The sequence below is a fragment of the Sorex fumeus genome, unplaced genomic scaffold, assembly GCF_029834395.1.
Source record: "Sorex fumeus unplaced genomic scaffold, SorFum_2.1 ptg000072l, whole genome shotgun sequence".
In the NCBI taxonomy this organism is placed as follows: Eukaryota; Metazoa; Chordata; class Mammalia; order Eulipotyphla; family Soricidae; genus Sorex; species Sorex fumeus.
The window spans coordinates 16,516,789-16,543,117 of NW_026606129.1; the positions used below are offsets into that span (position 1 = coordinate 16,516,789).

General features: G+C 42.2%; 1 protein-coding gene across 2 annotated transcripts in view; it reads left to right on the top strand.

Annotated features, from left to right (window-relative positions):
- The first annotated feature begins 24,143 nt into the window (after positions 1-24,143).
- PIK3R4 (phosphoinositide-3-kinase regulatory subunit 4) overlaps positions 24,144-26,329 on the top strand; it is a 72,654-nt gene continuing 70,468 nt past the window's right edge. The window contains exons 1-2 of one of the 2 annotated variants that reach the window (XM_056129321.1): positions 24,144-24,275; positions 25,230-26,006. In XM_056129321.1, the coding sequence (XP_055985296.1) occupies positions 25,274-26,006 (733 nt within the window). In that variant the 5' untranslated portion in view covers positions 24,144-24,275; positions 25,230-25,273. Of the gene's footprint in view, positions 24,301-25,229; positions 26,007-26,329 lie in introns of both variants that reach the window. The other variant, XM_056129322.1, reaches the window with a different exon arrangement.

Sequence of the window (26,329 nt, forward strand, 5' to 3'; positions counted from 1 at the left end):
CTAATCTGTATAATTTGATTTCCTTATCTACATAATATTAGCTAACATATTCAACATCTCACATAATTTCTATTTCTTTCTTTTTGTGAGTGGAGTGGTATGGGAGGGGACCCAGGTCTATCCTGGCCCCAGCCCAAAGACCTTTCAGTGGTTCTGGGGGTCCCAGGGTTATTCCTGAATTGGAGAGGTGATATAGAGCCAGGGACGGAATTGATGGTTTTACACTGGGCAGGTTTGTACCCCCACTCTTCGAGCTAGCTCCTGGTTCTAACATTTCTTCAGAGGTGGAGACATTTAAGGTCTAAAGGTAAGGTAAAGGTAAAGGCCCTCCCGTTGATCGTCGATTTGCTCGAGCGGGCCCAGTAACGTCTCCATTGGAGACTTTGTTGTTACTGTGTCTGGCATATCGAATACTCTCGGTAGCTTGCCGGGCTCTCCGAGAGGGGCGGAGGAATCGAACTCGGGTCGGCCATGTTGGCCGCTTGTAAGGCGAACACCCTACCGCTGTGCTATCGCTCCAGCCCTATTTTCTCAGAAACTTTCAAGTACATAATATTGTACTATCAACTATATCAACATATCATCCAATAAAGTACCCAAACTTAATCATCTCAAAACTGAAAGTTAGTACCATTTAGTCATTACGTAATGATGTCCCCTTTCTTATAACCATTCAACTACTTGTTTTCATGAGTCCAATATCTTTAGATTCTTCATATAAGTGATGTCATGGGGTTCTTAGCTCTGTCTAAAACAGTGTTCTTCAACCACCAATCCATGGACCACTATTTGTTTACAAGTGTAAAAAGATTGAAAAACACTGTCACAACCTTGGCTATAACTGTCTCTGCTCAGGGACCAGTGTGCAGGACAGGTGCTGGCTCCCAGGTGTAATAAAACGAATAATTTTGCTCTAAAATAGAAATCCATTGTCAAGACCAATGGTAAAGGGATTTTCCCCATGTTTTCTTCCAGGAGTTTTGAAATCTGGCTGTATGTTTAAGAAGCTAGCCTATTTTGAGTTAACTTTTATGAGTGGTATAAAATAAAAATTTAATTTCATTGGCACATATTTGTCTAGTTTTCCTAACACCATTTCTTTTCCCTTTTTGGTGAGGGGGATGCTACACCCATTGATACTCAGGGATTACTTCTGGCTCTGTTCTCAGGAATTACTCCTAGCTGTGTATGGGGTGCTGGAGATCAAACTCGCATCAGCTGCAGGAAAGGCAAATGACTGATTCACTGTATTATTGCTCTGGCCCTTCTAACATCATTTCTTGATGGAATAATCTTCAACCTACTGGATCTTCTTAGTGTAAAGACATCAAATACCAGCTACTATATCTATAAAGGCTTACTTCTGAGTTACAATTCTATTATATTGGTCTAATTGTCTATTATTATGCTTGTGCTTTACTTGATTATTATAGATATGCAGTAGAGATTGAAATTGGAAAGTATAGTATCTTCTGTTCTGGTCTTCTTTCACAGAATTGCTCTTTTAAGAGTCTTTTTTATAGTTCTACACAATTTTACAAGTGTCTCTTTTATTTCTGTGAAAAAATGTGACTGGAATTTTGATAGGGATTGCTTATTCTCTATAGAGGGCTTTGGGTAGCATGGATGTGAGTTCAAGTGTAGGTGTGTTTGATGGCCCAGAACCATTACCCCAGCCAGCAGACAGGGACATACCAATGAAGGAATGGGGCCAAAGGTTGGTTGGTAATCAATGACCTTTTATTTCAGTCTCACAGGATTAGTTGTTAGGTATATAGAAATCATGAAGGATGGGGGTTAACATAGGTGTGGTTGAGAATTAGTATAACAACAAACAGATGTAAAGCCCTTCCTTTAGGGGCAGTTCTTCTAGGAGATTACCTCAAGGAGAAAATCTCATCTGAGGGTTGACCACTCTAGATTAGTAGGAGATTCAGATAGTCATGGGCGAGGTTCCATCTAAGGACATGTTGTTTTCTCCTTTCCTCAGCTAGTAATCCATTTAAACAATCACATTAAATTTACTTCTTACTAATATTTCTACACCTTGATGGTTCACTGCCTCATCGTGGCTGGGGGTGGCAACGGTGCCAATCGGCAAAGAATGAACCAACAGGTGCTGCCCAGAGATGCAGGCAGGTGCGTGTTTGTCAGTGTGCAGATCATTACAACATGCCAGTCGACTAAAAGCTTCAATTAGGTAGATAGGGAACATCTGTAAGGACAATTAGAGGCCTTCCTAAAAGCCTCCATCCCTCTCAAAGAACCTGGCAAGCTACCAAGGGTATCCCACCTGCACAGCAGAGCCTGACAAGCTACCCGTGGCATATTCAACATGCCAAAAACAGTAACAATAATGGGCCTCATTCCCCTAACCCTAAAAGATCCCCCAATATGACAGCATTAGGAAAGATGAGCAGGAGAGGCTGATAAAATCTCAGGGCCGAACTAAGCTGCCAAAAGGAAGAAAGACTAAAATGACTGTACTTTCAATGCACATACACTGGCATTGGAAGCATCCATCAAGGACCTGATGGTGCAAGTGTAGATGATCAAGTACGACATCATTGGTCTGACTGAGACGAGAAGGCATGGATCACATCACGCCATTTTCAACACTAGAGAAGAACTGCTCCTCAGAACATGCGACAGTAGATACATTGGTGGTGTTGGTGTCCTTGTCAACACAAACTTGGTCATGAGCATCGATTCGTTTGAATGCCTAACAACCAGAATTGGATGCTTATGCTTGAATAGACATGGCTCATTGTCAGCAGTTTCTATCTTCATCATCTATGCACAAACATCCAACTACAATGAAGAAGAAATTAAGAAGTTCTACATGGAGCTGGAGAAGTTCTATAAAGAAGACCACACCTTCTACAAGGTCATTGTTGGTGATTTTATTTATTTATTTATTTATTTTGCTTTTTGGATCACACCCCGTGATGCACAGGGTGTCATTCCTGGCTCTGCACTCAGGAATTATCCCTGATGGTGCTCAGGGGACCATATGGGATGATGGGAATAGAATCTGGATCGGCTGTGTACAAAGCAAATGCCCTATCTGCTGTGCTATCACTCCAGGCCCTGATTTTTATGCCAAGATAGGACCGAGAAGGCCACCCGAAGAACTACACATTGGAGCCCATGGCCTAGAATGGAATGAACAGGGTGAGAGACTGTCTGAGTTCATCATGTCGACCAAAACCAACCATGTAACTCGGAGTTCCGGAAGGCCGAATCTAAACATTGGACATGGGAGTCTCCCAGTGGACAGTTCCAAAACAAAACTGACATCATATTCAATTGACAATTTTGCCTGGTCGATGTTGCTGTTGTCCCAAAATTCCAAATGGGATCGGAACACCATCTCCTTTGTGCAAAATTCTACTTCATGGAGTGGGGAGAAAGGGCTGCAAAGTTTAAGAAGAGAACTCCCAGAATGACCAACAACTGGGAGCTCTTTGGCACTATTGCAGCAATATGGGAAGATGCCATTGTTGACAACATTGATGAGGAATATGATAGACTGGTTCAGCACCTCCATGACTGTGTGAGGAATGCCAAGAGTGGGAAAGCCACAGAAAGATGCCTGTCTGTTGGAGTACACGGAGCTTAGGTTTATCAGATTGTACCCATCACAGTGCTCCCGAGTCACTCCCATTACTTTGTCTGTCTGTAACCTCTTCTATGCTCTCTTCCCCAACCAATTTGTAAGGTCTCATCCTTCTTAGACACTGAAGCTGTACTGTAAGTTAATATTGTCTTTCTCCTCTCCTTATGTCTTTGAGCAGTTTACTTTAATGCAATGTCCTTTTGTATAGATACAGGAAGACAATTAATTAATATTATGCTTTATAACTTAGGAATTAATTGGCTTTGGATATTATTCACTCCTGGGCATCTGCCTTCTCAACTTAAGCCTCAGTTGCCCTCACTTCCTAGCACCCCAAGGGCAGGGTCCCGACGTGGGACTGGATGGAACCAGGGCAAGCCAGTAAGTTATGTGCTACCCTGGCATCGCGATGGGCCAGGCCAAGGTGCCACGATTCTTAACTATAAGTTAAGAGTTTGATCATAGGCAAATGATGTCATGATCCAAAAGTAACGACAAGACTAGGGCCCTGCTGCTAGGAATAGGAAAGATATCTGGCCTGAGCACTGCAGTCTGAGATCGAGATGGCCCTAGGAGAGCAATTCTATAAGCTCAAAGTATTTCTTACTGTGTCCATACGAAATGATTAATATTATGTATGCTTATATGTTGTTTGGACAAGGAGAGGAGAAACACATCCTAGAAGCAGTTTTCTGTGTGTCCTGACTAGCTTGGATGAGACTGCTTTTTTGGAGATGTAGATTCCAAGCTCTAGCAGACTGGTCTTTGTTTTGCTAATCTAAGTGCTTGTAGCTTGTGAAAAGGTGAGGCCAGGATTACTGGCCTGCGTATGTAAGGAAACAATGTATGTTTGCCGCCTCAATGTTCTTTCTGTATCTCCTTTTGATGACATCATTATATTGCGCCCTTTAGAGGTACTATGATCTATATAAGGGAGATTTCAGGGCTCTCTGGGGGACACGTGCACCAGAGAACCTGGGAAGATGGGGCTGAGGACAGAAGCTGAGAGAACAAAGGCGCACATGCTCGAGGATTCCTAAGGCCTCCATGACATACATCTCTTCCATGTAATAAACGGCTACTAAGACCAACTAGCTTGGCCTTGTTTCCTTCCTTCGCCTGACCATCGCCATCGACCTCCCTGGAGTGGGGAAACGGCCAGACCGCCGGCCGTTTTATTTTTTGTGTGTTTACACACCTGTCTTTGGAAACTCTTGAGCTCATTTGCCAACATGGTTTGGCGTGAGCCTCAGGCAATCACAAGCTATCATTCAAGCTTACAAAACCATGCAGAGAAGTGATAAAGGAAGACCTCAAAGAGAGAAGAGCAGCAGTGTTGGCCAATGTGGCAGAAGCTGGGAAAAGTATTCACAACGCCTGCCTGTCCTTCCCCAACTATAAGACCAAGATGACTGTCCTCCCATATCCTGATGGATCTATCACATCTTCCAGAAGGGCAATGGAGAAGGTTATCCATGACTTCCACTTGGATCTCTTTGATAGTCATGTCTACCTGCCCACAAAACAAATTCCACAGGATGGATACATCCCAGTGTTCTCCCTTCCAAAATCCGAAACGCCATTTCATTGCTAAAGAAGCATACAGAACCCGGTCCAGACCGAACATCTGAAGAATCTGCCGCCAGTACTTGCCTATATACTGGCTCGGCTTTTCACATGCTTACTATCTGAATTCAAGGTTCTGTCCCAAAGGGAAACCAGCAGGACCATTCTGTTGTACAAAAAGGAAGACATCCACAACATTGGCAACTATCGCCCAATCTGCCTGTTGTCCATCGTCTACAAGTTGTTCACTCGAGTCATCCTGAATAGGATTGGCAGAACACTAGAACGAAGGACAACCAGGCGAGCAAGCTGGGTTCCGGAAAGGATTCAGCACACTCAACCATATCCACACAGTGACCAGGCTCATTGAGGTTTCACAAGAGTTCAAGATGCCGCTCTAATATTCATCGATTTAAAGAATTCCTTCGATTCTGTTGAGACTGAAGCAATCATCAAAGCCCTAGCCAAACAGAGCATTCAAATTCAGTACATCAGTATCCTCCATTAGCTCTATTACAGATTCACCACTATGATCTCACCATTCTACAAGGAAGTGATCATCCATGTCAAGAGAAGGGTTCGGCAGGATGATACCACTTCACCGAAACTCTTCAGTGCCACCCTCGAGAACCTCACGTAAGACTGGAATGGGAAGGAATGGGAATGAAGATAGACGGTTGGCCACTACACCACCTCCGCTTCACTGATGACATTGTTCTAATAACACCAAACATTAGCCAAACAGCACATTAGCCATGCTGGCCGACTTTGACTGTGAGTGTGGAAAGTTCGGACTGCAGCTGAATCTCATGAAGACAATGTTCATGAGAAACAAACTACTTCCTGACGTTCCATTTGCTTTCAATGGAACAAACATCTTTGAATGCAGCAGTTATGTGTACCTGGGTCGAGAACTCAACACTGCGCAGGAGGAAGAGAGCAGCGTGGAACGCTTTCAGAAGCATCGAAGAAGTTGTTAAGAGGACGAAGAACCTCTGACTCTGGGCACATCTTTTTGACTCCACCATTCTTCCTGCACTAACATACGCCTCAGAGACCTGGGCCCCACGAAAACAGGATGAGAATGCTATTTGGGTCTCCCAAAGAGGAATCAAAAGATCTATTCTTGGAGTATCACGCTTCACTCAAGTGTGAGTAGGAATCCGGAGTTCCGACCTCCATCGATGATCGAGGATCAGGGATACTTCCTCATTTACCAAGATGTCGGAAAATCATATGGGCCGGACACATAAGGCAATTTGGAGATGTAATGCAATTTGGAGACGTAATACGATTTGGAGATGACTGCTGGACTAGAGCTGTTACTGACTGGATTCCATGGGACGTCAATAGAACACCTGGCTGCCTACCTACGAAATGGTCGGACTTCTTCGTCCAGACCCTGAATAAATGGTTTGATGCTCTTTGTGTTCCTGGAGCAAGCAGACACAACTGGGCTACACTAGCACACTAGAGGGATGAATGGAGACATTACTGGCACCCACTCGAGCAAATCGATGAGCAACAGGATGACAAGTGATACAAGTCATACTAATATTTCTAGTCATTTTGTATGAACACAGTAAGAGATATATTAAGTTTAAAGTGTGACTCTTCCTGGGGACATCTCACTATATCCCAGACTATAGTCCTCAGGCCAGATTAGTCATAACCCTGGCAGGGTTCTTATTCAGTTACTTCTTTTTGAGTCATAACAGAGTTTATTTCATGACCACGCTTTTACCTTATTACTCTCCCTATCCCTTTTTGATGTCTGGGTAGCTTACAGCTTGCCCTGGGTCTATCAAAGCTCCTTGTAAAGACCTTCCTTTTGTGGGGGTGTTAGGAAGTAATGGCAACAGAGGCTTAAGTCAAATACATATGATAGAGGCCCAGGAATAAGTATTACTACAAAAATCATAGCATCAATTGTCTTCCTGTGTCTATATAAAAAAGACACTGCTAAACCATGTGAAAAACATAAAGGAAAGAGAAAAGCAATATAGGATTAGGAGTACCTGATGGAATTGGGTGTGCCTTGGGAGCACTGTGATGGGTGCAACTCAATAAACCTAAGCTCCCTGTGGGAGAAGCAAGGACAAAACAATGTTATCCAACACATGGATATTTGATTTATTTCCTTATTTATGGTTTTGGCTTTTTGTCCACATCCAGCAGTGCTCAGGGGTTACTCTGGCTCTGTGATCTTGGATCACTCCTGATGGACCTGGGGTCCTTATCATCATACCTGTGTTCAAGGCGAGTATCCTACCTGCCATACTATATTTGCTTCAATCACTATTAATTTCCCCAATCCTGTTCACCTGGTATATGTCCATTTATTAGTGTTGAGAGTTGAATTGAGGTCCAACTTATATTTAGAATCAAAATTAGCCTAAGTATGTTTTTGGTTATTTGTAGACTGTAATTAGTACACAAATACCTAAATATCAAATAAAATCTTACTGCTAAGACTTTTAGGATTTCTATGTTTTCTATCAGTCTCTCTAATTTATATATAATAGAGCGATAGCACAGCGGTAGGGCGTTTGCCTTGCACGCAGCCAACATGGCCGACCCGAGTTCGATTCCTCCGCCCCTCTCGGAGAGCCTGGCAAGCTACCAAGAGTATCTCGCCCGCACAGCAGAGCCTGGCAAGCTCCCCATGACGTATTTGATATGCCAAACACAGTAACAACAAAGTCTCCAATGGAGACGTTACTGGGCCCGCTCGAGCAAATCGATGATCAATGGGAGGGCCTTTTATAAAATTATATTATATATGTAATATAGCATTATAATAAATAAGATAATGTAAAATATATGCATAATATAATATATTGAATTAATAAAATTTATATATTAATGATTATTATACATATTTATATATTATTAATGATTATTATATTATACTCTCTATATAATTACATATATGTAATATTAAGAGTCTAAAACAGAATTTTTTCACCTGTATACAAGATAATTTTTTGTGTGTCTATTCTGTGTAATGTAGTATATTTAGCAGCATCACTGGTCTCTAAACTAGGATCCAGTAGCAAATTCCATTCCTTCACCATTGTGGCAATAAAAATATCCCTGAACCTAGTCAATATTGCAAAAAACTCATATATATGGCACTGGATCCTTCTTAAGACACTGAATAATAGTATTCTATGGATAACTGTTTTCCAAAGAGTTTTTTCCTGCTCAACTCCTACAACCTACTTAACTTATTCTTCTTGTAATGTGACTTTGACACACCTCTAATGAGAGATGCACAGAAATATAAGGGATATTGAATCCTCTCCCCTATTGTGTAGACCTTTGTAATTGCCTCACTCAACATAAGGGGACAGATAAGTAGTTTGTCATTAAAGCTAGATAACTGCCAAAGAAGTTTTCACCTGATTATGTCTCTTTAGGTCTGTCCTCAGGATCTGTAAGGAAGGTCACAGGAAGGGTTATAACCTCAAGTAGGTGTCCACCAAAACCAGCACCAATTTCCAGACATGTGAATAGAAGAGACTTCTAGGGATTTCAACCTCCAGTCTTCAATTCTCAACTGAGTGCTCAGAGATCATAGGCGGGATACAAATGGTTCTTGTCTCAACTCTAGACCTACAGAAACCATGATAGGTAGAAGTTCTTTTTTACTTTAAACCACTATGTTCTGAGATGAATTTGTTTAAATCATAGAAAACAAAAACATATAGGCTAAATAAAATCTCTCTAGTGTTTTATATATTATTTGATTAGAATTTGATGTTAGGGTTAGCTCATAATGCTGACATTACCCTGTCCTCCCCAACATATAGACATCTTCAAAACAGGAGTCTCAAATAATTCCTTTGTTCATTAAAAGCAAATTAAGGGCTGGAGAGATAGCACAGCGGGTAGGGCGTTTGCCTTGCATGTGGCCGACCTGGGTCCAATTCTCAGCATCCCATATGGTCCCCAGAGCACCATGAGGAGTAACTCCTGAGTGCAGAGCCAGGAGTAACCCCTGTGCATCGCTGGGTGTGACCCAGAAAGCAAAAAAAAAAAAGCAATCAATCAAACGACCATACACACATTCCATAACAACCAGATTCTCCTTTTTATCAGCATTTTTATCACTATATTCAGAAAAAAATCATGATATTGATTCATGGTATGGCAAGCACTTTCAAGCTGAATCAATTAACATTTCAGAGGACTTTTCATTCTGACAAGAAAACCACACTTAGTTTAGAAACATATGAACAAAAGGCCATGAAGAGAAAGCCGGTTTTCAACCCCTGAGCTGCGTGGGACGGGCACAGAGGCCCAGCTCTGGGCTACAAAGCTGAAAGGCTCCAATTCCAAACAGGTACAGCCCGCCCCCAAGGGCCTGGGACCCTCTCTGGGCATGCGCAGCTAGATCCAGCCCCTAGAAAGCTGGTTTTCAACCCCTGAGTTGCCTGGGACGGGCACAGAGGCCCAGCTCTGGGCAACAAAGCTGAACGGCTCCAATTCCAAACAGGAGACGTTCCCAACTCCTCGCCCAGTGCCAGGGACTCTTTCCGGAGCCGCGACCGCTAACGTGGCCGCGAAATATTTTCCCACTACATATGCCATAGGAACCATAAGCTACCTTCTTAGGTGGAAACTTCTCTATTTTAGCTCAGCCACTAGAAATACAGTAGCCAATAACTCATAAGCCTACCTTAACTCACACTGCATATCAAGCAGAATAGTAACAGTGAACGTGAAGGACTAAACCACACCTCTCACAAATGGTAAAGCAATGCAAAAGCCCACCAAACTTTCATATTGAAGAGTCTAGCCCAGATGACACCAACAGTACTGTAGTGTTAGACAACCTCTCTGACAAGGAATTCAGAAGGGAGCTACTTAGGATGCTTAGGGAATTAAAAGAAACAATGGAAACCAATGCCAATAGAAGACAAGAGGATCTGAAGGCAGAAATGAGGAAAATGCAATCAGAAATGTCAGACCTGAAAAATCTCATAGGCGAATTGAAAAGCTCAGTGGAAGGCCTCAGCAGCAGAGTAACAGCTGCTGAGAACAGAATCAGTGAGCTCGAAGATGAAGTTCAGAGACTCTCCAGAAAAGAGCAGAAAATGGAAAAGAGACTCACAATTCGGGAACAGATGGCAAGAGAAGATCGGGATGAAGCCAAGAGGGGTAACATAAGAATTATTGGAGTCCCAGAGGTACAGGAAGAAAACCTTGATGAAGAAGAAACTGTCAAAGACATCATTGCTACAACGTTTCCAGAGCTGAAGAAAACTTGTGACCACATTCAGGAGGCCCGAAGGGTACCAGCTAGAAGAAATCCGAATAAAAATACCCCAAGACACATTCTGATCAAAATGACCAAAACCTTAGACAGAGACAAAATTCTGAAAGCAGCAAGATCGAAGAAAGAAATCTCTTACAAAGGAGCATCCTTAAAATTCACAGCTGATTTTTCTGATGAAACCCTCATGGCCCGAAAACAGTGGTGGGACATAGTGAAAACTCAATGAAATAAATGCCTCCCCCAAAATACTTTTCCCAGCAAGACTCTCATTCATAATAGAAGGAACAACACACAGTTTCACAGACAAACAACAGCTCAGGAACTTCATAGACTCAAAACCATGGTTACAAGAACAACTAAATGGGCTACTTTAAGGCAAGAAAGGCCCCTCAAATACACCAAATTTTAACAGAACAATGGGACAAAATCCCATAACAATAATCTCTCTCAATGTCAATGGGCTAAACGCACCAATTAAAAGACATAGAGTGGCAGGATGGATTAGAAAATTGAACCCAACATTCTGCTGCCTGCAAGAAACGCATCTCAATAGTCAAAGCAAACACAGACTCAGAGTCAAAGGCTAGAAAACAATCCTATAGGCAAACAGTTCCCATAAAAAAGCTGGGGTAGCCATCCTTATATCAGACCACATTGATTTCAGAGTGAGGAAGGTCATAAGAGACAGTGAAGGCCATTTCTTATTGATCAAAGGATCTGTACAACAGAAAGAACTTACAATAATAAATGTATATGCACCTAATGAGAGACCAGCAAAGTACTTAAAACAACTACTCATAGATTTGGAAAAAGACATCAATAGCAACACAATACTAGTGGGAGACTTCAACACCGCTTTGTCACCTCTTGATAGATCAACCAGACTCAAGCTTAGCAAGGACATACTTCATTTGAGGGAAACAATGGAAGAAAGGGACTTAGTAGATATATACAGGACACTTCATCCGCAAAAAGCTGAATACACATTCTTCTCAAGCGTACATGGAACATTCTCCAAGATAGACCACATGCTGAGCCACAAAACATGCCTCCATAAAATTAAGAAGGTAGAGATTGTATCAACAATCTTCTCAGACCATAATGCGCTGAAATTAGAAGTAAATCACACACAAAAACAGAAAACTAAATCAAACACCTGGAAATTAAACAGTGCACTATTGAACAACGAGTGGATTAGACAGGAAATCAAAAGATTCCTAGAAACGAATGAAAATGAGAACACGAGTTACCAAAACTTATGGGACACAGCAAAGGCTGTGTTAAGAGGAAAGTTTATAGCTCTACAAGCATTCCTCAGGAAGGAGGAGCGAGCACACATAAGTAACCTAACCTCACAGCTTAAGAGCTTGGAGAAGGACCAAAAAAAGGAGCACAACCCGAACAGGAGAAAGGAAATAATAAAACTCAGAGCAGAGATTAACGAGATGGAAACCCAAAAAACAATCCGAAAGATCAATGAAACCAAAAGCTGGTTCTTTGAGAAAATTAACAAGATCGATAAGCCTCTAGCAAAACTCACAAAGAAAGGGAGAGAGAAAACCCTAAAAAACCGAATCAGAAATGAAAAGGAGGTCATTACAACAGAAACCACAGAAATTCAGAGGATCCTCAGGGAGTACTATGAGAAGCTTTATGCCACGGAACATCAAAACCTCGAGGAAATGGATAAATTCCTAGACTCCTACAGACTCCCAAGGCTGAACCAAGAAGACCTGGAATACCTGAACAGACCTATCACCATCAAGAAAATCGAAATGGTAATAAAAAGTCTCCCCAAGCACAAAAGTCCTGGTCCGGATGGATTCACTAGTGAATTCTTCCAAATCTTCAAAGAGGACTTACTCCCAATGCTCTTTAAGCTTTTCCACGAAATTGAAATATCAAAAACACTTCCGAACAGTTTCTACGAAGCAAATATCACACTGATACCAAAAGCAGACAGAGATACCACAAAGAAAGAGAATTACAGGCCGATATCCCTGATGAACACAGATGCAAAGATCCTCAACAAACTACTAGCAAATAGAATCCAACTACTCATCAAAAAGATCATACATCATGACCAAGTAGGATTCATCCCAGGGATGCAAGGATGGTTTAACATTCGGAAATCAATCAACATAATCCACCATATCAACAAAAGAAAAGATAAAAAGCATATGATCATATCAATAGATGCAGAGAAAGCATTTGACAAGATCCAGCACCCCTTTATGATGAAAACCCTAGCCAAAATGGGTATAGAGGGGACCTTCCTCAACATAATTAAAGCCATCTACCACAAGCCTACAGCAAGCATCATCCTCAATGGGGAAAAACTGAGAGCCTTCCCTCTAAGATCAGGGACGAGACAGGGATGCCCACTCTCTCCACTGCTGTTCAATATATTACTGGAAGTACTTGCAATAGCGATTAGGCAGGAAAAAGATATTAATGGCATTCAGGTAGGAAAGGAAGAAATCAAGCTCTCACTATTCGCAGATGATATGATACTCTACTTAGAGAACCCAATAACCTCCACCAAAAAACTCCTAGAAACAATAGACTCGTATAGTAAAGTTGCAGGTTATAAAATCAATACCCAAAAGTCCATGGCTTTCCTATACGCAAACAGTGAGAGAGAAGAAAGCAACATGAAAAAAACAATCCCGTTCACAATTGTGCCCCAGAAAATCAAGTACCTAGGAATCAGCTTAACTAAGGAAGTAAAGGACCTGTACAAAGAAAACTACAAAACGCTACTTCAGGAAATAAAAGAGGACATGAGGAAATGGAAAGATATCCCCTGCTCATGGGTCGGGAGACTTAACATTGTCAAAATGGCAATACTACCGAAAGCATTGTATAAATTCAATGCAATCCCTATAAGGATACCCATGACATTCTTCAAAGAAATGGAGCAAACACTCCTGAAATTTATATGGAACAATAAGCCCCCACGAATAGCTAAAGCAATTCTTGGGAAAAAGAAAATGGGAGGAATCAACCTCCCTAACTTCAAACTGTACTACAAAGCAGTAATAATTAAAACAGCATGGTACTGGAACAAAGGCAGAACTGCAGACCAATGGAACAGGGTTGAATACACTGACATCTCCCCTCAATCATATGCTCATCTAATCTTTGATAAAGGTGCAAGTAATGTGAAGTGGAGTAAGGAAAGCCTCTTTAATAAATTCTGTTGGCATCACTGGACGGTTACATGCAAAAAAATAGGCTCAGAACTCTGCCTAACACCATGTACAAAAGTAAGATCAAAATGGATTAAAGACCTCAACATCAGACCGGAAACCATAAGGTACATTGAAGATAAAGTTGGCAAAACCCTCCATGACATTGAAGCTAATGGTATCTTCAAAGATGCCACGCCACTGGCCGAGCAAGTGAAAACAGAGATAGATAAATGGGACTATCTTAAACTAAGAAGCTTCTGCACCTCCAAAGAAACAGTGACCAAAATACAAAGACAGTCTACAGAATGGGAAAGGATATTCACCGAATACACATCTGACAAGGGGTTGATATCCAGGATATACAAAATACTGGTTAAACTCCACAAGAAGAAAACATCCAACCCCATCCAAAAATGGGGCAATGAAATGAACAGAAACTTTCTCAAAGAAGAAATCCGAATGGCAAAAAAGCACATGAGAAAATGCTCTACATCATTAATCATCAGGGAGATGCAGATCAAAACCACAATGAGATACCATCTCACACCTCAGAGACTGGCCCACATTCAAAAGAACAAAAGCATCCGATGCTGGAGTGGATGTGGCGAGAAAGGGACACTCCTTCACTGTTGGTGGGAATGTCGACTGGTTCAGCCCTTCTGGAAAACAGTATGGACGATTCTCAAAAAATTAGAAATTGAGCTCCCATTTGACCCAGCAATACCACTCCTGGGAATATATCCCAGAGAGGCAAAAATGTATAGTCGAAGTGACATCTGCACTTGTTTGTTCATTGCAGCACTCTTTACAATAGCCAGAAACTGGAAGAAACCTGAATGCCCACGAACAGATGACTGGTTAAAGAAACTTTGGTACATCTACACAATGGAGTACTATGTAGCTGTTAGAAAAGATGAAGTCATGAAATTTACATACAAGTGGTACAATATGGAAAGTATCATGCTAAGCAAAATGAGTCAGAAAGAGAGGGATAGACATAGAACGATTGCATTCATCTGGGGGATATAAAGTAACAAAGTATGAGATTAATACCCAAGAATAGCTGAGATCAGCACCAGGAGGATTACTCCATAACTTAGAGGCCAGCCGGGTATCCTAGAGGAAAGGGCAGTTCAGATAGAGAAGGGAGCACCAAATAAAGGATGTTTGGAGGATCCTCACAGGAGGGGAGATGCATGTCGAAAGTAGACTATGGACTGAACATGTTTGCCACTCAATGCCTCTTTTGCAGACCACAACACCCAAAAGGAGAGAGAGAACACAGGGGATTGCCCTGCCAGAGACAGGGGGGATGGGGGGATGGGGGTGGGGGGATATTATCCATGGTGGTGGAAAATGGGCACTGGTGGAGGGATGGGTATCTGTTCATTGTATAATCGAAACCCAAGCACAAAAAATTGTAAATCTACAACTGTAAAAAAATAAAATAAAATAAAGGGAAAAAAATTAAAAAAAAACAACCAATACCTTTTCCCAGTCACTCTGTCATAATTTTAAAGCATAATATGCCACAAAATATAAATAATATTCCCAGAAAAAAAAGGCCATGAATTTGGTTTTATTTTTCAAGCCACATGGGCATGCTCACTGTTAAGTCATTAAATATGACCCTATAAAGATCATATTTAATATGAAAGTTTTCTTCTTTTTGTAATATGATTGCCAACTCTCAACAGTGATATCCCCTGGAATTAAATGACTTTAAAGTTCGGGAGCAAGATAAATTAGCTAACGTGGTATATAGTACTTTACCTGTCAAGAGTTGGATAACATTGGTTTGTCTTTGCTCCTCCCACAGAGATACTCAGTTTATTGAGTTACACCCACCACAGTACTCCTGAGGCACACCCAATTCCATCAGGAACTCCTAATCCTCTATTGCTTTTCTCTTTCCTTTATGTCACTTACATGGTTTAGCAATATGTCCTTTTGTATAGACACAGGAAGAGAATTCATGCTATGCTTTGCAACATGGGAGTTAGTTGGCTCCAAAATAATATTTACTCCTGGGAATCCATCATACATATTTACCTGACTTAAGTCTTAGTTGCCCTTATTTCCAACATCTCCAAAAGGAGGGTCCTGACAAAGGAACTGGAAGTGCCCATGGCAAGTGGTAAGCTACCCTGGCGTCGAAAGGAGACAAGCTAAACACCATAAGTTTAACAAGTTAAGAGCATGATCATGAAACAAACTCCGTCATGACCCAAAAAGAAGTAACTGAATAAGGACCGTGCTGGAGTTAGGAAAGACTAACCTGGCCTAAGGACTGTGATCTGGAATATATAGTGAGATGTCCCTAGGAAGAGTCAACCTTTAAGCTTAATATATCTCTTACTGTGTTCATGCAAAATGACTAGAAATATTAGTAAGAAGTAAATTTACTATGATTGGTTAAATAGATTGCTAGTTGAGAAAAGGAGAAAGCTATATCCAGAGATGGAATCCCGCCCTTGAGCAGATCTCCTAGTAATCTGAAGTGTTGAACCCTCAGAAGAGATTTTATCCTTGAGTTAATCTCCTAGAACTTTCCTTGAGGGAGTGGCTTTACCTCTATTTGTTATGACAATGTTCAACCCCTCCTATGTGTACCCCCACCCTTCATGATTTCTATGTAGCTATGCTGTAAGGGAAAAGAGAGAGATAATGCAAGTAGGGACTTTGAGGTCTATGAGGAGACTAGGATGATGGAACTATGATGACTGAGACTACAACCAAAACTACAACTATGATTATGCTGTAAGGGGAGAGATTGGACTATGCTGGGGAGGAGAGAGAAATATACTGACTACTGTCCAGCTGGGGGCCCAGGCCCTGTTTCTCTGTTCTGTGGTCCTTCATCCATCCATCGCCATGGGCTGACCAGGGGAATGGCTCTCAGCCACTGAACGCTCACGTCCTATGTGTGCCCCCGTGTCTTTTTCTTTTGAAATTCTCACATACATATACAGGCATTTCAGTTTCCAAAAATTATGTGGGTTGCGTTGATCAATCACGATCACGATCATGATCATCCTGTTGTTCGTTGATTGCCTCGAGCAGGCCCCAGTAACGTCTCCTTCATCCTAGCCCTGAGATTATTCAAAAGTGCCATATTCAAGGCTCTTTCAGGGTTAGGAGAATGAGACCCATCATTGTTACTGGTATTTGGCATATTGGATACGCCACGGGGAGTTTGCCAGACTCTGCCATGTGGGCAGGTAACATTCGGTAACCTGCCAGGTTGTCCAAAGTAAGAATGAGATAAAATGTCCATGCTTCCGGGAGCTGGGTTTTATAGTCTCTGGATCTTGGCCGTTGATGGGATTACACGGCGCTGGGGGTCAGATGATGGGTGTAATCCCTGCCTACTGGAAGATGGAGGATCTGGGTGGAGGATGCTCAGCCTCGATCTGAGCAGGATTAGAGATCCCAGCCCCGGGACCCACATGCCTTTGTTCCTCTACCGGTACCTTCATGCGTGTGGAGAGTGGTCTCAGCATGGTGGTGGCTGGTTCTGGAGGTCTTCGGCTGCCAGAACTCTGTTCGGGGCAGGGAGGGAAACTCAACCCGGCCCCCTCCAAGGGGCCCTGGTGAGGACAGCCAGACACAGGGGCAGGAGACTCTGCGCTGTTCTCTTCTGGGAGCTGGGTTGATCAATCAGGATGTGAAAAATATGATTTTAATAAAAACAGATATAAACAAATAGGGATTAAAAAACAATGTGGAAGGATACACACTAAAATATGGAGCCATGTACCTTTCCTCATATATCTCTTCTCTTTTCTATAATAAATCTATCAATTGTGCAATTGTGGACAAAAAAAGTAAAATAGAGAATCAATATTTGAATCAATATTCTTAAAAATATAAGCCAATGAAAGATAATCTTTTAACACTGGCACAGTCTTTTAAGTGAAAATATATACACATTTGAGCATTTAGTGTGTCAAAACATGTTAATATCATCTCACTAGTATAAACAATTATGTGATAAAGTGACTACAGAGAATCGTCATTTCCTATGTTTCCCATAAAAACAATAATAATGTAAAAATAATCTCTAAGTAACTTAATCTTCAGTAAATTTACAGCCTAGTCAAATACTACTCATCACTTTATATACTATAGGGCTGTTCATAGCACAGCGGTAGGGCGTTTGCCTTGCACGCAGCCAACATGGCCGACCTGAGTTCGATTCCTCCGCCCCTCTCAGAGAGCCTGGCAAGCTACCGAGAGTATCTCGCCCGCACGGCAGAGCCTGGCAAGCTCCCCATGAACGTATTCTATATGCCAAACACAGTAACAACAAAGTCTCCAATGGAGACGTTACTGGGCCCGCTCGAGCAAATCGACGAACAATGGGAGGGCCTTTACCTTTACCTTTACTATAGGGGCCAGTGCTACATATAGTCCTCTGAGCATCTCCAGGAGTAATCCCTCAGCACACAAACAGGAGTGAGCCCTGAGTACCATTCGGTGTGACCAAAAAAAAAAACCAAACCAAACAAACATCAACAAACAACACATATTTTTGTCTAGTATCATATCTGTGTTTATCAAATAATTCCATTCAAAAATTGACACAAAACAGAGCTAAGCAGATATTTCTCGGAAGAAGATACATGAATAAAACTAACAACACCCCCAAAACCAAAGTAAAAATAAACTTAAAACACCCCAACAAATAAACCTAAAACAAAAAACAAAAGAAGAAAAGAAAGAAAGAAAAGGTCAGGAAGATTGTTCAAAGAGTTTGATCACCTTTAGGAAGGAACGTTTACTCTGAGGACTATTGGGAATGGTACAAAATAAGCAAACAATAACCACAGCAGAAAGACCAAAAAAAAAAAGTTGTAGAAATGAATTAGAAGGCTTTGGGGAAAATATTTCATGTTCTTTCACACAACGGGTTCTGGGAAAAACAGATGTAGCAAAAATGCAGGAATAAGCTAAAATGAGAGATCTAATTATATGTATACATCACATCTACAGTTCTCTGTTGGAGAGAAGTTTAAAGCACTTTTATATATGATAGCATCTGAAACAAGAGCATTATCTTAGAATATAACCCTACTAGATAATTGTGCTCATGAACTAATCCTTCTAGATTTTAAGCCCTGGAATCATGATCTTGGCTCTACTGTTTAAACCAGAAAAGATCACATGTACTGATTCAATAAATACCTATTGAATGTTTACCATGGATCAGATACTGTTCTAGGTGTTGCAATAGCCCAGTGAATGAGAATCATACAATCACTGTGCTCATGAAGTTGAAGATCTGGTGAGGGAAAAAGGAAGACTTCAAGCAAACAGTTATTCTTAACAATAAAGGAATCTGCAGCTGCGCGACATCTTATTATGACATCTTATTATCTCATTCCTACTTTGGACAAACTGGCAGGCTACCGAATGTAGCCTGCCCACACAGCAGAGTCTGGCAAACTCCCTGTGGCGTACCCAATATGCCAAATACCAGTGACAATGATGGGTCTCATTCTCCTAAAGAGCCTTGAATATAATCTCAGGGCTAGGATGAAGGAGACGTTACTGGGGCCTGCTCGAGGCAATTGACGATTAACAGGATGATTTGTGATTTGTGATTTGAAAGGAATTTAATGATAATAAGTGCTGTGAAGAAAGAGTTCAGAGTCCAGGACGTGATTTAATGTGGGAGGGGAACTTTAGGGAAGACCTTCCTGAAATTTAACACATTATCTGGGGCTTGAAAAATGAGCAGTTTTTTTCCCCCCCCTGCATAAAGAGTTGAGAAAGGATACTCTGAGCAGAGAAAAGAATGAGTGTGAAGGCCTACCACTGAGAAGAGATATTTCAGGTTAGGAACAGTAGGGAGTCAAGTGTGGGGCACTAAGACAGTGAGTGATAATGTCTGTGGTAGGGGAGGTAGACTGGGGTTAGATCTTATGGGTCTCATAGTCCAGGCTCAGGGATTTTTTTCTTTATTTTTTTGAGAATACCCTTAGTATCTGTGGATCACTTCCTGTGCTGCTCAAGGATTGAATCCTGGGCTCTTTTCTGCATAAATGTGCTCTAGCCCTGACCTCAAGTTAACGGCTTTAACTTTAGACTGAAAATAAGTGGGTGATTCTTTGAATGTCAGGAGAAAGGGACTCTCATTCATTGCTGGTGGGAATGCTGACTAGTCTAGCCTTTTTGGAAAACAATAAGGACATTCCTCAAGAAAATAAAAACTGAACTCCCCTTTGATCCACCATACCACTACTGGGAATATACCCTGGGGGACCAAAACAAATCAGAAACACCATATGTATTTTTTATTTTTATTATTAGTGAAACACCATGAGGTACAGTTGTAGACTTACAAACTTTCGAGCTTGGGTTTCAGTTATACAATGATCGAGTACCCATCCCTCCACCAGTGCCCATTCTTCACCACCAATGATCCCAGTAGCCCTCCCACCCCCCACCCCATGCTCCCCACCCCACCTCTGTGTCAGGGCATTCCTTTTTGCTCACTCTTTCCTTTAGGGTGTTGTAGTTTGCAATAGAGGTATTGAGTGGCCATTGAAGAAATAGCATATGTATTTCTGTGTTCATTTCAGCACGATTCACAATAGCCAGATTACTGAAACGACCTGAGTTCCTGATAATAGAGGACTGAATAAAGGATATATGGTACATATACACAATGGAAATCTATGCAGCTGTTAGGAAAAATGAAGTTATGAAATTTGCCTATATAAATGAATGGATATGGAGAGTACTATGCGGAGTAAAATGAGTCAGAAGGAGAGGAATAGATATAGAATGACTATATTCTATATCTATATTTGTGATATATCTATATCTATGTCTATCTATTTACATCTATAAAGTATGAGACTAATATCCAAGTCCAAGGAAAAGTGGCCAGGACGACTTGTAATGGTTGGAATCTACCACAAGTGTGTAGGGGGCGGAGGGTAGATAGGACAGAGAAGGGACCAGTATGACAATAATAGTTGGAAATTATCACACTGGATAAGAACTGAGTATTGAAAGTAGGTAAAAGGATATACATGATAACCTTTCAGTATTGCAAATCACAATGCCCAAAAGGGGGGAGAGAGAGAGAGAGAGAAAGAAAGAGGAAAAGTGCCTGTTGGGATGAAGTTTGGGGTGGTGGGAGGGAAAACTGGGGACACTGGTGCTGGGAAATGTACACTGGTGGAGGGATGGGTTTTGGAACACTGCATGATTGAAACCCAATGATGAACAACTTTGTAATGGGCTTTGTAATCACAGTGATTCAATAAAAAATAAATAAAAGCAAGGGGACGATTCTAAAAATAATGGTGTCTTATGAGTAGTTTTATTTTTTAAAGGTTATTATATTAATAGCCATGTTATTGTGACTTCACAAAGTAAAATGTGGGGGTTACTGCTGCGACAAGTGTGTGTTCCGTGGTCCAGAGCTGCCTCCCCACCTCCCTAGGCCTCCCCCAAAGAGAGACAGAGAGACAGGGAGATGGGGGCCCATATCCTGATGTTGAAAATGGCCCATTTAATGCAGAGCTGCTAGCACACTTATAGAACATCTGAGGGGGATTGAGGTAAAGACATAGGTGTGATTGATCATTTACATAGATAAAACATTTGGCAGAGGAACTTCTCCTGGGGAGAGTAACTCAAGGATACACTCTGTCTCCTAGGGACATCTACATTGCTTTTTATCTTTTCTTCTAGTTGTATATGTTATCAATACTTGCAGTTGTTTGGAAAAACACAGTAAGAGACAAGGATCCCAAAACTTAGTTCTCTGGGTTCTGAGAGCAAGCAAGTGTTACCGTAAATTCTAGACTAAGTCCTCACCCCAGTTCAGCTTGTCCTTCCTCATGGGGACTCTGTCTCTTAAGTCATAACAGCTTACATCAAGAGCATGCATTTATGCTTTCTAGAATGTCCCATTTTGATGCCTGGGTAGCTGTGCCACTCGTCCTGGGTCCATTCCAGTCCCACTCCGGGACCTCTCTTTTGGGGTGTTAGGAACTATAGCAATTGAAGCCTGAGTCAAGTAATTATGACCAAGTAATTATGCCCAGAAGTAGGTATGGTAAAGGTAAAGGCCCTTCCGTTGATCATCGATTTGCTCGAGCAGGCCCAGTAACGTCTCCATTGGAGACTTTGTTGTTAATTTCAGTCAATCAACTCCCAACTATTAGGAGCAGAGCATTAATGGTCTTTCTGTGTTTAACCAAAGGACATTGCTCTATAGTAAAATATACAAAGGCTAGAGGAGAAATTGAAAAGCAGGTACCAATACACAACACTTCAAATACAAAGCAGTAAGTAAACAAGACTGACTTGGGGAACTGAGACAATGAGAGGTAAAATACAAAGTAAAGGTGAAAGATAAACTTTAACGAAATTAGGGATGCTAGTACTGTAGGATAAGCTTCTCTGGGAGGAGGAAAAGGGGCAATTCACAGGTGAAGCCTAAAACACTTTGGGTTAATATACAACATTAAGTATAAAAACATTTTCACCATGATTAAAAGAGTATTGGCAGACAAATTAAAAAGCATTTCAATAGTTGAAGAAAGTTCAACAGTAGATCCAATTATCTATCATCTATCTAATTTAGTGATCTATATCTGTATAAAATTGTCAATAGTAAGCATGCATTTCACATAAGTGGGAGAAATGACTTATGTAAGATTCTTGGGTAAATAAATATCCTGCTATTGAAAAAAAAACCACCTACACTTAAGACTTCTAATGACACAAAACTAAGTGATATGATATGATTCCCAAAAGTATAATAAATAAAGCTTAAAAAACTTTTTGGGTTGGGAATGCCTTTTCTGAATAGATTTCAAAATCTAGACATTGTAACAGTGATTGTGGCATCTAATGTAGGGATGGTAGTGAATCACTTCAAGGCATATTTTTGACATGAAAAAGTGGGTGTTGTCGAAAGAGGGTGGATAAAAAAGTGAGAGAGTTGGAAGATGTCAAGAGTGACCAAATCTGTAGTCTAAGGAATCCAATGGGTGGCATTACTGCCTACCGAGATGGGGAAGAGAAGATGATACAGGAATGATAAATTAGTTTTAGGTGAAAACACTTTGTATTTTTAAGGGCGTCATCAAAAAGGGGGGAAAAACAATACAGAGAGACAATGTGTGTGAGAGAGATTACAAATATGATAAGGGACTTATTTAGAATATATTTATACAAACAGCTAAAAATCAAGACATTTCTCCAAAGAAGATCTATCTATCTATCTATCTATCTATTCATCCATCCATCCATCTATATTTGCACACATGTACATTCTTTTTTTTTTTCTTTTTGGGTCACACCCGGCGATGCTCAGGGGTTAATCCTGACCCATGCACTCAGGAATTGCTCCTGGCGGTGCTCAGGGGACCAAAAGGGGTGCTGGGAATCGAACCTGTGTTGGTCATGTTGTCTGTGTGCAAGGCAAATGCCCTACCCGCTGTGCTATGGCTCCAGCCCCACACACGTACATTCTTATCCAATTGGAAAATGCCCAACATCATTATCAGTCATAGGGAAAAGCAGCAATGAGACACCTTCTTTCTCACTAGAATGGCAATAATCATGTTACAAGTAAAAACTGTTATTGAGCCTGTACAGAAATCAGAAACTGCATCCATAGCTGGAAGGGATGTTAAATGGTTTGGAAACAGTTTTTGGACGATCCACAATGCCAATCCTGGGTATTCACCCAAGAGAAATGAAAATTAATGGCTACACAAAATATTATACACGAATGTATATAACAGATGTTTTTCCTAATAACCAAAAAGTGGAAGCAATCCAGTTGACTAATGAAAGAAAAAAACAAAGTATAGAATATCACTCAAGAGATCATTTGGTCATAAAAGAAATAAAGTACTGACACAAGAATAGTACTGACACAAGAATAGGAATAATGCTCAGAAACAAGCTACGTGCAAGAGATCAGCTATTGAGAACCAAATAACACGCAAAGCCGAGAATGGGCCAAGTTTCTAGAAACAAAGCAGATGAGTGATTGCTTAGGCCTGGGGAGGAGGTCTGGGGAAGAGATGGGGAGAGTTTAGAATGACTAACAGGTATTTATTTTGGATGAGACATGGTGATTAAAATGTTCTAAAATTACAAGGGATGATGAAACAAACCTCTAAGATACTTAGAAAACCCATCCATGTGTTTCACGGGTCAACTTTATAGTACATCCATATCTCAAGAATACTGCTAAATTCAACTTGGGATATAGCAGCGTTCCAAAATGTACCTGTGAAGACTCATAAAGAACTCCGCTCTGTGGTTCCTGGGATGGGTGTAGGGTGAAGGGGCCTTAAGAACAGCGCCTGGGGGACAGAAGTTTCCTGATTTTCTTCCTTCCAGTTTCCAGGCCACGCCTCTTGGGCGTATCTTAGCAACCCGCTCCCCACTCGGGCTCTTCCCTGGGACCGCCCTCTATTTCGTCACTTCCGCCCTGGGACCGGAAGTGAGGTCGGAGCCGGCGGCTTTCCCGGGAGTTCGGCGTTTGCAGTGTTTGCAGCCGGGTGGACTGTGTAGCTGGCACTGGCGGCGACCTCTTCTCCCCCGGGGTCCACCCCCTCCTGTCCTGGTGGTGAGGTCCTGGAGGGAAAGCCGAGGTCCGGGAACGTGTGCCCCCCTCCCCAGGTCTGGGGACGGGGCTGGCGGGGGCAGCAGCCCGGGGGGTCCGTAGCGTCTCACCTGCGGCCCCGAGAGTGTCCCCGACACCTCCACCCTCGTCGCCTGCACCTTATCTCCTGCCGTGGGAGGGCCACCCCCTCCTAGAGAAGACGGCCCCCCCCCCCTTCCCCGTCCAGGTCCCGGAGTGACTTGTCATGACCGCGGTGTGAGCGAGTGGCCGAGCGGTGACACTTGGTCAGAGTCCCCCTCCCTCTCCCCCCCGGGTAAATGTTGCTGGGTGGGCACGGTCGCTTGCATCTGTGTGCGCCTGCTGTGGGCTGTGCCTGCCCAGGGCGGCTTTGGGTTGAGTTTTCGCTTTGCAGGGTGCCAGGGTTTGCTTCCCCCCTCCCCCACGCCCCTCCTCCTCGTTGCAAACTACAGGACTTGGCGCCTTGGGGTGGGGTGGGGGGTGGGGTCGGAAGCCGGGTAGGAAGGGCCCAGGCATCCTAAGACTTCGGGAATCTCAACTCCTGAGGCTTTCCATGACTTTGTATCAGCTGATAGTTTTGAGTGTTAAGTGTGTTTATATCTTCTCTGCAAGACAGCAGCGATTTCCTGGAGAGGGACCGAGCACCGGTCTGACCCTCCAAATCCTAAGAGTACTACTGCACACACGGGTAAAAGTGCACTCCTATTTCAATCGAGCCAAAAGCATCCGTTTTCCACCTGCTTTCGCTTTGTGTTGCAAGGGTCTTGTGGAAAGAAAGCGCAACATGAAATAACAGATCTTCATAGATTTACCTGCCAGAACTTTAGAGACTGCCTAGAAGGCTGGGTATGCTGCTCTCAGTGGAAGGGGAAATGGGGCTGAGGAGACCAATAAACAAATAATGACAATCCACCGATTTTTCTTCTCTTTTCTTGATAGGTGTTGTATCCTAGCTAACTGACCCCGGGGTGAGAGCTGCCACCATGGGAAATCAGCTGGCTGGCATTGCTCCCTCTCAGATCCTTTCTGTGGAGAGTTACTTCTCAGACATCCATGACTTTGAATATGATAAGAGCCTGGGGAGCACACGGTTCTTTAAAGTGGCACGAGCCAAGCACCGAGAGGGCCTGGTGGTGGTGAAGGTGTTTGCCATTCAGGATCCCACGTTGCCTTTAACCAGCTATAAACAGGAGCTGGAGGAGCTGAAAATCCGCCTGCATTCCGCTCAGAATTGTCTGCCCTTCCAGAAAGCTGCAGAGAAGGCTTCGGAGAAGGCAGCCATGCTTTTCAGGCAGTACGTGCGAGACAACCTCTATGATCGCATCAGCACCCGGCCCTTCCTGAACAACATCGAGAAGCGGTGGATCGCTTTCCAGATCCTGACAGCGGTGGACCAAGCACACAAATCTGGGGTTCGGCATGGGGACATCAAGACTGAGAATGTCATGGTCACCAGTTGGAATTGGGTCCTGCTCACGGATTTTGCCAGTTTCAAGCCCACTTACCTGCCAGAGGACAACCCTGCAGATTTCAACTATTTCTTTGATACGTCCCGGAGGAGAACTTGCTATATTGCTCCTGAACGTTTTGTGGATGGTGGATTGTTTGCCACCGAGTTGGAACATATGCGAGATCCTTCAACTCCACTTGTGGACTTAAATAGCAATCAGAGAACAAGAGGAGAATTAAAACGAGCGATGGATATCTTTTCAGCAGGTATTTGAGTTGGTCATGTTTGTGAAGGGGGAGGGTGCGTATGTTGAACTCTAAAAAATGCGTATGGAGCATTTCTTTAATCCTCTGTGTGTGTCTTAGTTTTCCTTATTGACTATTTCATATGGTTGCAACTTTCCTTCACTGGGTCTGTTTAAATGCCTAGAAAATGAAAAAGTAAGCATGGTTGTTTCATCCAGATATTTAAGAGATAATTTGAATTCTTCTACATGTGTCAGCCGCTGTGTTTTGCACCAGAGACATAGATGGATAATTATGTCCCTCTTTTCAAATTCTTTACACTTCATTGGGAAAACAGGTATGAT